General features: G+C 44.5%; 1 protein-coding gene across 1 annotated transcript in view; it reads left to right on the top strand.

The window, feature by feature from the left end:
* Positions 1-15,780, top strand: part of LOC112224409 (ephrin type-A receptor 6) — a 280,716-nt gene that overhangs the window by 5,670 nt on the left and 259,266 nt on the right. The window contains exon 2 of the mRNA XM_042319754.1: positions 8,383-8,447. Coding sequence (XP_042175688.1) covers positions 8,383-8,447 — 65 coding nt within the window. The remainder of the gene's footprint in view (positions 1-8,382; positions 8,448-15,780) is intronic.

Raw genomic sequence — 15,780 nt, 5'->3', positions numbered from 1 at the left:
CCCAGATTAAGCCTTCTCCTGGACTCAAAAGCAAGGGCAAAGCAGCAAGAGAAAGTGCTTTTTTGTGTGTTTTTTTTGTGGAACTAACAAACAAATTCCTGCTAAAAAGTTAAAGAAATTTGCACTATTTAGTGTTTTTATTTGCATTTAAATAGAGCTTCCTCAAAGCTCATTGCTTTGCAGTGTATTGATGTATCACCCTACCACTGAAAAAAATAAAATAAAGAAGTGGAATTAACATAGGAAGTTGTGCCCATAATACATAATGTATATCTCGCTCTCTCTCTCTTTCTCTTTCTCTTTCTCTCTCTCTCTCTCTCTCTTTTGGTCTCTCCTCTCCTCTCCTCTCCTCTCCTCTCCTCTCCTCTCCTCTCCTCTCCTCTCCTCTCCTCTCCTCTCCTCTCCTCTCCTCTCCTCTCCTCTCCTCTCCTCTCCTCTCCTCTCCTCTCCTCTCCTCTCCTCTCCTCTCCTCTCCTCTCTCTCTCTCTCTCTCTCTCTCTCTCCTCTCCCTCTCTCTCTCTCTCTCGCTCTGTGCTCCAGTAACATTGTAATCCTGTGTTTCTCTCTCTGATATCAGTCATGCATACAATATGTATTTATAAACATGACATTTCTATGTTATTATAAAGGTCAGGAATAAACACCTTTTTTTCCTTTTCTGCTATTACCTCACATGGAAACACTCAACTTCACTAGCAGCTGTTTGACTTGTTTTGACCAGGGTTTCACTTATACATTTTCGAAAGATGGCGAGGTACTGGATGGCCGACAATTTGCAAGTTTCGACCCAATTTTGCTATTTTGTGATTATTTTGTTAATTTATTTATTTTCATAAAATGTATCCGCTATTATTTCTTACAACCGAAAATAACTGTTGAACATCAGATCGGCAGTTACCCCAATTTTGTCTTCAACTTCGACTGCCTTGGGGTCTCTCTGTAATTCCGTCCCATTTTTTGGGCTACCCAAGAGGAAACACCGGCGTTACAGAGGCAAGGGGGGGGGGATCCTGGTGAGATTTAGGCGAAGGTGAAACCGCCCACCTATTCCCTCTGTTCTACTGGCCAATAAATATACAGTTACGTCATAATATGATGGTTGACCTCCGATCACAGATTTGCTACCAACGGGACTCTCGAAACTGCAATATTCTTTGCTTTAATGAAACATAGCTCTCAGACAAGGTACCCCCCATGACTATTCAACTTGATGGATTCTTCATTCACCGGGTGGACAGGGAAGTAGGGGAATTTGGTGGTGGGGGGAGGGGTTTTCCTCTACATCAACAACAACTGGTGTGCTAACTCCAGCACGGTGGAAGTGTCGACCCACTGTTCACCCGTCTTGGAATAGCTGATGGTCAAATGGCGACCCTTCTACCTCCCAAGGGACTTTTCAGCTGTTACTGTGACTGTTGTATACATTCTACCTCGGGACAAGAAAAATAACAAGCTGTCATTTAGCCAACTGTACAAGGCTATAAACAAGCAAGAAAACCTTCATCCAGAGGCTGCTTTTCTGGTTGCCGGCAATTTTTATTTTGCATCACTAAGACACTTGATGCACAACTTCCATCAACATGTTTCCAATGCCACTAGGGGCAATAAAGTCCTAGACGACTGTTATTCTACGCAGAAGCATACAAAGCCCTCCCTTATCCGCCATTCGGCAAATCAGATCATGACTCCGTACTCCTGCTGTCACGTTTGTCATATGAAGGTGACCAAGGTGCGGCGTGGTATTAGTACATTCTTCTTTTAATGAAGAAAGAACACTGAACAAACTAACAAAACAATAAAACGAACGAAACATGAAGCTAATACGAATAGTACAGACAGGCAACTAAACATAGAATAAGAACCCACAAACACCAAAGGGGAAATGGCTACCTAAATATGATCCCCAATCAGAGACAACGATAAACAGCTGCCTCTGACTGGGAACCATATCAGGCCACCATAAACATACAATACCTAGACCTACAAAACCCTAGACATACAAAAACCCTAGACAATACAAAACGCCTAGACAATACAAAAACTAGCGTATCCACCCTAGTCACACCCTGACCTAACCAAAATATAACCCTGAGGCTACGGCCGAGGAAATAAATAAGTGCAAGAAGTTCCGCTTTGACCTCTTCAGAGTCATCAAATGAGCAAAAGGACAATATATGAATAAAGTGAAATCATATTACACAGGCTCCGACGCCTGCTGCATGTGGCAAGGGCTACAGTCCATTATGGATTACAAAGGAAAACCCAGACATGATCTGCCCAATGATGCCTCTCTATCAGATGAACTCAATACATTTCATACACGCTTTGACAACAACAACATTGTGCCGGGTGTGAGGGCCATCACCGACACAGACGATTGGGTGATCTCACCTCCCGAGGCTGACGTGAGAAAGGACTTTAATCAGGTCAACATCCACAAGGCCGCGGAGCCGACGGTATTCCAGGGCGTGTTCTCACACCTGACAGTCCCTGTCTGTAATCCCCTCATGTTTTAAGATGACCACCATCCATCCTGTCCCCAAGAACTAAGGCTTCATGCAACAATGACTACCGACCTGTAGCACTCAGTTTGGTAATCATGAAGTGCTTTTTTAGGCTTGTTAAGGCACACATTAACTCCACCATCCCAGACACCCTAGACCCACTCCAATTTGTATACCGCCCCAACAGATCCATTGATGACGCAATCTCAATTGCTCTCCACACTGCCCTCACCCACCTTGATAAGACGAATAGCTATGTGAAAATGCTGTTCATTGATTACAGCTCAGCGTTCAACACCATTGTCCCCTCCAAGCTCGTCACCAAGTTTAGGACTGGGTCTGAACACCTGCCTGTGCAACTGGATCTTGGACTTCCTGACGGATCGACCCCAGGTGGTGAGGTTAGGCAACATCACCTCCGCCACGCTGACCCTCAACATGGGGGCCCCACAGAGGTGTGTCCTTAGTCCCCTCCTGTACGCCCTGTTCACCCATGACTGTGTGGCCACGCACGACTCCAACACCTTCCTCAAGTTTGCTGACAACACAACGGTGGTAGGTCTGATCAGCGGCGACAATGAGTCAGCCTACAGGAAGGAAGTCAGTGACCTGCAGTGTGGTGCCAGAGCAGCAACCTCTCCCTGAACATCAGTAAGACCAATGAGCTAATTGTGGACTACAGGAATCTGGGGGGCGAGCACACCCCCATCCATATCGATGGGGCTGCAGTAGGGCAGGTTGAGAGCTTTAAGTTCCTTGGTGTCCAAATCACTAAAGACTTAAAATGGTCCACCTCGAAGTTGAAATGGATTGGCATGGACCCTCGAATCCTCAAAAAGTTATACAGCTGTACCATGGAGAGCATATTGACTGGCTGCATCACAGCCTGGTATGGCAATAGCACCGCACTCGATCACATGGCGCTACAGAGGGTGGTGAGGACAGCCCAGTACATCACTGGTGTATTGCTTTCATATAGTTTAACTTTCACATAGTACAGCGTTCATATAGTACAGCTTTCATATAGTACAGCTTTCATATAGTACAGGTTTCATATATTACAGCTTTCATATAATATAGCTTTCAAATAGTACAGTGTATCATGCTGTGTATATAGTAGCTTTACTTTTAACATGCTGTACATACAGTTGAAGTTGGAAGTTTACATACACTTAGGTTGGAGTCATTAAAAATCATTTTCAACCACTCCACAAATTTGTTGTTAACAAACTATAGATCTGGCAAGTCGGTTAGGACATCTACTTTGGGCACGACACAAGTAATTTTTCCAACAATTGTTTACAGACAGATGATTTCACTTATAATTCACTGTATTGCAATTCCAGTGGGTCAGAAGTTTACATACACTAAGTTGACTGTGCCTTTAAACAGCTTAGAAAATTTGAGAAAATGATGTCATGGCTTTGGAAGCTTCTGACAGGCTAATTGACATCATTTGAGTCAATTGGAGGTGAACCTGTGGATGTATTTCAAAGCCTACCTTCAAACTCAGTGCCTCTTTGCTTGACATCATGGGAAAATCAAAACAAATCAGCCAAGACCCAAGTCTGGTTCATCCTTGGGAGCAATTTCCAAATGCCTGATGGTACCAACTTCCTTGTGAAGATGCTGGAGGAAACAGGTAGAAAGTATCTATATCCACAGTAAAACGAGTCCTACATCGACATAACCTGAAAGGCCACTCAGCAAGGAAGAAGCAACTGCTCCAAAACCGCCATAAAAAAGCCACTACGGTTTGCAACTGCACATGGGGGACAAAGATCATACTTTTTGGAGAATTGTCCTCTGGTTTGATGAAACAAAAATAGAACTGTTTGGCCATAATGACCATCGTTATGTTTGGAGGAAAAAGAGGGAGGCTTGCAGGCTGAAGAACACCATCCCAACCGTGAAGCATGGGGGTGGCAGCATCATGTTGTGGGGGTGCTTTGCTGCAGGAGGGACTGGTGCACTTCACAAAATAGATGTGTGTGCTAGCATGGAGGCCTACAAACCTGACTCAGTTACACCAGCTCTGTCAGCAGGAATGGGCCAAAATTCACCCAACTTATTGTGGGAAGCTTGTGGAAGGCTACCCGAAACGTTTGACCCAAGTTAAACAATTTAATGGCAATGCTACCAAATACCCACTGGGAATGTGATGAAAGAAATCAAAGCTGAAATAAATCATTCTCTCTACTATTATTCTGACATTTCACATTCTTAAAATAAAGTGGTGATCCTAACTGACCGAAAACAGGGCCTATTTACTAGGATTAAATGTCAGGAATTGTGAAAAACTGAGTTTAAATGTATTTGGCTAAGGTGTATGTAAACTGTACCTTTCATGTTACCATTTATATGCAGTAGCCCAGCTGGAGTTCCTATGTCATCAACATGTTCGCAGCAGGTTCTGATAACCCCCCCCCCCCTTCAATCTCCATATCATCTTCCTCTTCTTCCTCCTCCATCTCCCTTATCTCCATCTCCTCTTCCCCTCTCTATGTACTCCTCCTTTTCCTCCTCCTCTATCTCCCCCTCCTCCTCCTCCTCCTCCTCCATCTCTTCATTTCTTATGCCTGAATGAGCGCTCAGGGGAGGCTGATGAGACCAGCATTTCATTTGTTTAAACAAAATATGCATGAAATTAATGAAACCAACGTTTATCATCTTAGCACTCTAGTGTAGTGGAGCGTGGTGCAGACAGAAACGTTGTAGATGTGTGAGAGCAGTCAGCCAACCCATCTCACCGCGGCATTGCCAAAGGAACTATTATGTATGGCTGACGGTATGGTACCATGCAGACACAGCATTCCAAATGTGTTTTTCTATTAATTATCCTGTTATTGTATAGACCATGTTCTATTTTGAACCCTGAACATGCACTGTCTCACTTAGCATAGAGCATGCAGTAATTACATTATACAGTATACAGGAAAATCAACTAACATAAACACACACACACACGTATACACACACACTAGGCTCTGGCCTAGAGTTCTATGCTACCTGCTGGCTTGTTTGATACAGCTTTTTGGCATAGATCTGCCTATTGTAGCAGTGAAGCTTAAAGTATCTCTAAATGCCAGTATTTCTGGTACCTGCTTTTATTGCTGCTTTGCCATTGTGCTTTTGTTGACGTTGATGAATCCATCCATTCCTATCCTGGTGTTCTCCATACTGTTACGGTGTTGGTTGTGCCACAGACCCTTGCCTGATCCAGGGCAGATGGTGTATTGTCTGTCACAGCAGTGAGGCTGATGGGCTGCTGGGTGGCTGACTGAGTAGATGGGTTGGTTGGCTGGCTGGATGGATGGGTGGCTGACTGGGCGGCTGGCTGGCTTGATGGATGGGTTGGCTGGGATGGCTGGGTGACTGACAGGGTGGGCTGGGATGGATGTGCTGGCTGGGTGGCTGACAGGGTGGCTGGCTGGCTGGCTGGATGGCTGGCTGGCTGAACGGGTGGGTGGGTGGGTGGGTGGGTATGTGGGTGGCTGGCTGGATGGATGGCTGGGTGGGTGGCTGGCTAGATGGCTGGGTGGGTGGGTGATGGATGGGTGACTGGCTGGCTGGGTGGGTGGGTAGGTAGGTGGGTAGGTGGGTGGGTGGGTGGGTGGGTGGCTGACTGGCTGGCTGGCTGGCTGGGTGGATGGATGGATGTGTGACTGGCTGGCTGGGTGGGCGGGTGGGTTGGCTGGATGGATGGGTGGCTGACTGGGCGGCTGGCTGGCTTGATGGATGGGTTGGCTGGGATGGTTGGGTGACTGACAGGGTGGGCTGGGATGGATGTGCTGGCTGGGTGGCTGACAGGGTGGGTGGCTGGCTGGCTGGATGGCTGGCTGGACGGGTGGGTGGGTGTGTGGGTTGGTGGGTGGGTGGGTGGGTGGATGGATGGGTGACTGGCTGGCTGGCTGGCTGGGTTGGTGGCTGACTGGGTGGGTGGGTGGGTGGCTGGCTGGCTGGCTAGCTGGATGGGTGACTGACTGGCTGGGTGGCTTGCTCACAGGGAGACACAGTGTAAAGATAATTTAGCTTATTATGACTGACAAAAACACTACTGTTCAAAAGTTTGGGGTCACATAGAAATGTCCTTGTTTTTTGTGAAGAGGTGATTCCGGGATGCTTGCCTTCTAGGCAAAGAAAAGTCCATATCTCAGACTGGCCAATAAAAAGAAAATATTAAGATGGGGAAAAGAACACAGACACTGGACAGAGGAACTCTACCTAGAAGGCCAGCATCCCGGAGTTGCCTCTTCACTGTTGACAATGAGACTGGTGTTTTGCGTGTACCATTTAATGAAGCTGCCAGTTGAGGACTTGTGAGGCAGTGCTAACATAATTGCAAAACGGTTTTCTAATGATCAATTAGCCTTTTAAAATGATAAACTTGGATTAGCTAACACAATGTGCCATTGGAACACAGGAGTGATGGTTGGTGATAATGGGCCTCTGTACGCCTATGTAGATATTCCATAAAAAAATCTGCCGTTTCCAGCTACAATAGTCATTTACAACATTAACAATGTCTACCCTGTACTTCTGATCAATTTGATGTTATTTTAATGGACTTTGCTTTGCTTTTCTTTAAAAAACAAGGACATTTCTAAGTGACCCCAAACTTTTGAACGGTAGTGTACGTGGTAGCACACAGATGTCTTACAGCCTGCAACAGACACACACACATACACACACACACACACACATATACACACACACACACACACACACACACACTGACAACACACAAAGGCTCATGAACTGGTTGGACAGTTTTTGAAATGCTGGCTTGACATTCACAATCATGGAAATTCTCCCTTGTTTGCTAATGTATGGTAATAATCATGTTAATGCGTCTATATCGTGTTTAGATTCTGCAGTTAAGGTTACATCATTTTTAGAGAAGAGACAGAGAACACAGATAATGTTCAAACACAGATTCTTATAAGAGACTTAATGTGTGAAGTTGAAGGTTAAACATCTAATCCATCCACCCACTGCTCAGAAAGACTGAGATTATTATTCTAGTCTTTATAAAAGTGAAGTTTGCCTAATGACATTCTGATCCTGAATTATTTAGCTTTCTGTCCTTGAGAGAGACAGCGATGGAAAGATGTTTTTAGAACTATAATATTTTGACAGACTCAGGTTCACGATGCTGCTGCCTGGGAGCAGTGAACTTGGAATATTGACTAAGTGATAAGCCTCAATAGAAAAACTCTGAAAGGTACTGGGAGTGACATTCCACTCGGTTAAAATCAACAAGTATATAAAGATGAATCACTTTTCACTAATAAAGTTACTGGTATTTCAATGGATTTTATATCAGATTTTATATCAGAAGGTCAATGACATGTTTTCCTATTACAGTCAAAGCTATCAACAAAATCTATCAGAATCCACTCAACTGTCTATACAATTTGCATGCTACTGTATACATAGTGTACATGAATTACAGAGACCCATTCACAATAAATAGCCGGATATTACACTGAAATGGTTTAGGACGGAGGGACGGGTATTTGTAATCTTATTATCTGGTGCTGCAAGCAAACTCTGGGGACAAACAAGAAGCCCTTATTGTCTGAGTGACATTGAAATAAAGCCTGTGAATGGGAGAGAGAGAGGGAGAGAGACTGTTGACAGCAATCTGACTACAATCTATCAGGCCTAAATTGTGCTCTTCAGCTCGGAAATAATGCTTTACTGAAATGGACCCACCACAAATATTCATCTGGGTGAAAAACTCATTTTTGTTAAGATACAAAAGTCTAAATGAGAACATTTATGAGCTATATTTCAATTACTGAGGCGGAAACAGTGATCTATGTATATCAACATTATGCTAATAGTTGTGTTTCTCTCTCCTGTTCTGTTTCAGTGGTACTGCTGGACACCACCTCTGTTTTGGGAGAGCTGGGATGGAATACCTATCCCATGAATGGGGTAAGAGAGTGTGTGTTTGTGTGTGTGTGTGTGTGTGTGTGTGTGTGTGTGTGTGTGTGTGTGTGTGTGTGTGTGTGTGTGTGTGTGTGTGTGTGTGTGTGTGTGTGTGTGTGTGTGTGTGTGTGTGTGTGTGTGTGTGTGTGTGTGTGTGTGTGTGTGTGTGTGTGTGTGTGTCAGGGTTCGCACAAGGTGCTTGAGGTGCTTAAAGTAATTTGGCACTCTGAAATTCAAGTACTAGAATACTTTCCTCACGTGTTTGGCGCTCTGGATGCCAGGCGAGCTCGCTCATTCCACCCACACTGCCACTCAGCCAGACAGGCACAGAACTGACTGATTAGGTGCCGCCAAACATCATATCGGTAGCAAAAATGCCGGGCAAATGTAGATTCAACCTGCCTGGCAGGATATTGATGTTTATGAATGGGATTTGCCAGACCCAACTAGGGATGTAGTGGAGGTTAAACGCACGTAAGTGCCGTTTACACTGCTTTATATTTGTGAAATAGCATTTACTCACCATTTTGTTAATTATCGTTTACCTACATATTGTGATTGTGCATCTGTAAAAGTTTGTGAGTGTTTTTGGTGACAAGCCAAACTTCTTCAGCCTCCTGAGGTTGAAGAGGTGCAACCTGCCTGTGTTCAACACTGTGTGGGGTGGACCATTTCAGTCTGTCAGTGATGTGTACGCCAAGGAACTTAAAACTTTCCACCTTCTCCACTACTGTCCCATCGATGTGGATGGGGGGTGCTCCCTCTGCTGTTTCCTGAAGTCAACGATCATATCCTTTGTTTTGTTGACATTGAGTGTGAGGTTACTTTCCTGACACCACACACTGAGCGACCTCACCTCCTCCCTGTAGGCCTTCTCATCATTGTTGGTAATCAAGCCTACCATTGTTTTGTCTGCAAACTTGATTGAGTTGGAGGTGTGCTTGGCCACGCAGTCATGGGTGAACAGGGCTGAGAGCCCCTTGTAGGGCCCCAGGGTTGAGGATCAGCGGGGTGGAGATGTAGTTTCCTATCCTCACCTGGGGGCAGCCCGTCAAAAAGTCCAGGACCCAGTTGCACAGGGCGGGGTCGAGACCCAGGGTCTCGTCTTGATGACGAGTTTTGAGGGTACTATGGTGTTAAATGTTGAGCTGTAATCGATTAATAGCATTCTTACATACGTATTCCTCTTGTCCAGATGGGTTAGGGCAGTGTGCAGTGTGATTGCGATTGCGTCGCCTGTGGACCTATTGGGGCGGTAAGCAAATTGGAGTGTGTCTAGGGTGTCAGGTAGGGTGGAGGTGATATGACCCTTGTCTAGTCTCTCAAAGCACTTCATGATGATGGAATTGAGTGCTACTGGGCGATAGTTGTTCAGGTCAGTTACCTTAGCTTTCTTGGGAATAGAAACAATGGTTGCCCTCTTGAAGCATGTGGGAACAGCAGACAGGGATAAGGATTGATTGAATATGTCCGTAAACACACCAGCCAGCTGGTCTGCACATGCTCTGAGGACGTGGCTAGGGATGCCGTCTGGGCCGGCAGCCTTGTGAGGGTTAACACGTTTAAAAGTTTTACTCACGTCGGCTGCGGTGAAGGAGAGCCCACAGGTTTTGGTAGCGGGCCGTGTCAGTGGCACTGTATTGTCCTCAAAGCGAGCAAAGAAGTTGTTTAGTTTGTCTGGGAGCAAGACATCTGTATCCGCGACGGGGCTGGTTTTCTTTTTGTAATCCGTGATTGACTGTAGACCCTGCCAAATACGTCTCATGTCTGAGCCTTTAAATTGTGACTCTACTTTGTCTCTATACTGACGCTTAGCTTGTTTGATTGCCTTGCGGAGGGATTAGCTACACTGTTTGTATTTGCTCATGTTTCCAGTCGCCTTGCCATGATTACAAGCAGTGGTTCGCACTTTCAGTTTTGCGCGAATGCTGCCATCAATTTCTGGTTGGGGAAGGTTTAAATAGTCACCGTGGGTACAACATCACCGATGCACTTGCTAATAAACTGGCTCACCGAATCAGCGTATACATCAATGTTGTTGTCTGAGGCTATCTGGACCATATTCCAGTCCACGTGATCGAAGCAATCTTGAAGCGTGGAATCATTTTGGTCGGACCAGCGTTGAACAGACCTGAGCACAGGTGTTTGCTGTTTGAGTTCCTGTCTATAGACTGGGAGCAAGGAGTCGTGGTCAGATTTTACAAAAGGAGGATAGGGGAGGGCTTTGTATGCGTCGCGGTAGTTAGAGTAGCAGGGATCCAGAATTTTGACAGCCCAGGTCACGCATTCGATATGCTGATAAAATTTAGGGAGCCTTGTTTTCAGAGTAGCCTTGTTAAAATCCCCAGCTACAATAAATGCAGCCTCACGATATGTGGTTTCCAGTTTACATAGAGTCCAATGAAGTTCTTTCAGGGCCGTCGAGGTGTCTGCTTGGGGGGGATATACACGGCTGTGATTATAATCGAAGAGAATTCTCTTGGTAGATAATGCGGTCAGCATTTGATTGTAAGGAATCCTAGATCAAGTGAACAAAAGTACTTGAGTTCCTGTATGTTGTTATGATCACACCACGACTCGTTAATCATAAGGCATACACCCCCGCCCTTCTTCTTACCAGAAAGATGTTTGTTTCTGTCGGCGCGATGCGTGAAGAAGCCAGGTGGCTGTACCAACTCTGATAATGTATCCCGAGTGAGCCATGTTTCCGTGAAACAGAGAATGTTACAGTCTCTGATGTCTCTCTGGAAGGCAACCCTTGTTCGGATTTCGTCTACCTTGTTGTCAAGAGACTGGACATTGGCGAGTAGTATACTTTGGAGCAGTGAGCATGTGCCCGTATACGGAGCCTGACCAGAAGACTGCTCCATCTGCCCCCTCTGCGGGCGCCGTTGTTTTTGGTCGCCTACTGGGACCCCAGCCATTGTTCTGGGTGGTGGTCCAAACAGAGGCTCCGCTTCGGGAAAGTCATATTCCTGGTCGTAATGTTGGTAAGTTGACGTTGCTGTTATATCCAATAGTGAATGTCATAAGACTTAAGATTTCCTGGGGTAACAGTGTAAGAAATAATACATTTAAAAACAAAATACTGCATAGTTTCCTAAGAACGTGAAGCGAGGCGACCATCTTTGTCGGCGCCAGGTAAACATTAGCCAGGTAGCTAGCTATAACTAGCTGGCTAGAAGGATGAAATTAGAAGCTAACGTTGTACAGAGCCTGAGCTCAGCAGGAGCAGTTGACTGAAATTAAGTTAGCTATAATCAAAAGATGGGCAACTTTAAGTTCTTATAACAAAATACCTTTTCTGTATAGAGACAGACAGTGGTGAGTCAGGTTGCAATGACGGAGGCAAAGGAAGTACATAGCGAGAGGAAGCATTAAAGCAAGCAGGGAGAGAAGTTAGTAGTACAGCGGTTCCCAAACTTCAAGTCTGGGACAATTTCAAAGATTGTACTGAGTTACAGTTCATATAAGGAAATCAGTCAACATCATCAGTCTTAGACTTAACACTCATGTATTTAGTAAATAAGTAGTGAAACACGTATTATTGAGTAGAACATCGACAGGACCACAGTGGAGAGGGTGAAAAGCTTCAAGTTCCTCGGCGTACTGTACACATCACTGACAATCTGAAATGGTCCACACACACAGACAGTGTGGTGAAGAAAGCCCAAGAGTGCCTCTTCAATCTCAGGAGGCTGAAGAAATTCGGCTTGGCCCAAAGATCCTCACAAACATTGACAGATGCACCACTGAGAGCATCCTGTCGGGCTGTATCGCCGCCTGGTATGGCAACTGCACCGTTCACAACTGCAGGGCTCTCCAGAGGGTAGTGAGGTCTGCCCAATGCATCACCAGGGGCACACTTCCTGCCCTCCAGGACACCTACAGCACCTGATGTTACAGGAATGCCAAAAAGATTATCAAGGACATCAACCAGCCTTTTCACCCGCTATTATCCAAAAGGCAAGGTCAGTAAAGGTGCATCAAAGCTGAGACAGAGAGACTGAAAAACAGCTTCTATCTCAAGCACATCAGACTGTTAAATAGCCATCACTAGCCAGCTACCACCCAGTTACTCAACCCTGCACCTTAGAGGCTGCTTCCCTACATACATAGACATGGAATCATGGTTCACTTTAATAATGGAACACTGGTCACTCTAATAATGTTTACATAATGTTTTACTCATTTCATATGTATATACTCTATTCTAGTCAATGCCACTCTGACATTGCTCGTCATAATATTTATATATTTCTTACTTTGAGATTTGTGTGTATTGTTGTGAATTGTTAGATTCTACTGCACTGTTGGAGCTAGGAACACAAGCATTTCGCTACACCCTTAATAACATCTGCTAAATAAGTGTATGTGACCAATAACATTTGATTTGATTTGATTTGAATGGTAAGTTAGTTGTTTGTATTTTCATGAGGTTGTGGCGATATACTGCCATCTGTTGGTGACCAGAAAGGATTGCATAATAGGACCTATTACAAATTGATGTTACATGAAAATAAATATTAGTGCTTGAAAAAGTACTTGAAAGTCCTTCAATTTCACTTGCCACTGTCTGTCCATATCCTGGTGCGTGTGTGTGTGTGTATTTGTTTTCCTACATTATCAGGACCCCAATGTCCTAACATTTCACCTGATTGTTCTGAAAAGGTAGGAAAATATCAGGTCCAGAATTTGTTCAAATATTATGTTAAGGGTAAGGGTTAGGTTTAGGGTTTTGGGGTTAGGGTTAGGTTTAGGGTTAGGCTTATGGTTATGGTTAGCTTTAGGTTTTTTTGGGTTAAGGTTAGGGATAGGTTAAGGGCTAGGGTTAGGGTTAGGGAAAATAGGATATTTAATGGTCAAACATTTTTACACTCCAAAAGGTCCTAAAATTTCATGAAAACAAAGCTGTGTGTGTGGGTGTTCTCAGCTCTGTTGTATTTCAAGACCTCTAGAGAGAAAAATGATAGAACTGAGTGAGATAGCACTGGTCTCTGAGGAACCTATCTCACAGCTTTTTTTCAATTCCCAACTTCGCTCAATACTAAAGGGCCATGGAAAGTTATAATAGACTCTTTCAATGTGGGTGAAAAGAAACAATTTGGATTCAATTTGGGATGTCTGATACGAGCACGGCTGGGTCTAACATGACGTGGCTGTGTGTGAATAGATTGGATGACTGTCCGTTCATACTGGAAGACCTAGGTCTGTATTTGGGATGTCTGGTATGAGCACGGCTGGGTCTAACATGACGTGGCTGTGTGTGAATAGATTGGATGACTGTCCGTTCATACTGGAAGACCTAGGTCTGTATTTGGGATGTCTGGTATGAGCACGGCTGGGTCTAACATGACGTGGCTGTGTGTGAATAGATTGGATGACTGTCTGTTCATACTGGAAGACCTAGGTCTGTATTTGGGATGTCTGGTATGAGCACGGCTGGGTCTAACATGACGTGGCTGTGTGTGAATAGATTGGATGACTGTCCGTTCATACTGGAAGACTGTTCAGATTACCTCTTGACAAACTGTTTCCCAGTAGCTCTATAAGTGAACTCTCGAACCTCTCCCTTCATTCCACTAACTCTTTAATAACTTCTCTCTAACGAACGTTAACCCATTCAATCCGCCGACAGGTGGTTTGAGTAAAAAATAAAAATTGAATGACATTTTTTCAATCGACATTGAAATGACTAAAACCTATTGGAAACTGTGCAGAAATGACAATGGCCTACATTTATAGTCTCTTCACTCTGTCCAGCTTGCTAACAGTCAACGACTGAAAGCTAGACAGTCAGGGAGGATTCAGAATTCCAAAAGCGATGGATAAAGGAAATGTAATACATTTTAAATCCGGCTCTCTGGACCTCCATGAAGAATAAATGCAGCTTGCGGGGAAAATGAGTTTGACACCCCTGCCCTAACCTCCTCCCTCTGTCTTTATAGCCTCTCCCCTCTATACCAGCCTTTCGTCTGGCGGATCCCATCTGTGCCTCTGTATTTCTGAGGCTTTCACTTTCTTTACCTCTCTGAAACATTCTCTCTGTCTTTCTATGTCTCCCACCCTGTCTCTATCTTCTTTACCTCTCTGAAACATTCTCTCTGTCTTTCTATGTCTCCCACCCTGTCTCTATCTTCTTTACCTCTCTGAAACATTCTCTCTGTCTTTCTATGTCTCCCACCCTGTCTCTATCTTCTTTACCTCTCTGAAACATTCTCTCTGTCTTTCTATGTCTCCCACCCTGTCTCTATCTTCTTTACCTCTCTGAAACTTCTCTCTGTCTTTCTAAATCATTCTCATTCTGTCTTTCTATGTCTCCCACCCTGTCTCTATCTTCTTTACCTCTCTGAAACATTCTCTCTGTCTTTCTATGTCTCCCACCCTGTCTCCTTCTTTACCCTGTCTCTATCTTTCTTTCTCCCACCTGTCTCTATCTTCTTTACCTCTGAAACATTCTCTCTGTCTTTCTATGTCTCCCACCCTGTCTCTATCTTCTTTACCTCTCTTAAACATTCTCTCTGTCTTTCTATGTCTACCACCCTGTCTCTATCTTTACCTCTCTGAAACATTCTCTCTGTCTTTCTATGTCTCCCACCCTGTCTCTATCTTCTTTACCTCTCTGAAACATTCTCTCTGTCTTTCTATGTCTCCCACCCTGTCTCTATCTTCTTTACCTCTCTGAAACATTCTCTCTGTCTTTCTATGTCTCCCACCCTGTCTCTATCTTCTTTACCTCTCTGAAACATTCTCTCTGTCTTTCTATGTCTCCCACCCTGTCTCTATCTTCTTTACCTCTCTGAAACATTCTCTGTCTTTCTATGTCTTTCTGTCTCCCACCCTGTCTCTATCTTCTTTACCTCTCTGAAACATTCTCTCTGTCTTTCTATGTCTCCCACCCTGTCTCTATCTTCTTTACCTCTCTGAAACATTCTCTCTGTCTTTCTATGTCTCCCACCCTGTCTCTATCTTCTTTACCTCTCTGAAACATTCTCTCTTTCTATGTCTTTCTATGTCTACCACCCTGTCTCTATCTTCTTTACCTTACTCTGAAACATTCTCTCTCTGTCTTTCTGTCTCCCACCCTGTCTCTATCTTCTTTACCTCTCTGAAACATTCTCTTTCTGTCTTTCTATGTCTCCCACCCTGTCTCTATCTTCTTTACCTCTCTGAAACATTCTCTCTGTCTTTCTATGTCTCCCACCCTGTCTCTATCTTCTTTACCTCTCTGAAACATTCTCTCTGTCTTTCTCTATGTCTACCACCCTGTCTCTATCTTCTTTACCTCTCTGAAACATTCTCTCTGTCTTTCTATGTCTCCCACCCTGTCTCTATCTTC

Source organism: Oncorhynchus tshawytscha, linkage group LG03, assembly GCF_018296145.1.
Source record: "Oncorhynchus tshawytscha isolate Ot180627B linkage group LG03, Otsh_v2.0, whole genome shotgun sequence".
NCBI lineage: Eukaryota > Metazoa > Chordata > Actinopteri > Salmoniformes > Salmonidae > Oncorhynchus > Oncorhynchus tshawytscha.
This window is presented reverse-complemented; position numbering and strand designations above follow the sequence as displayed.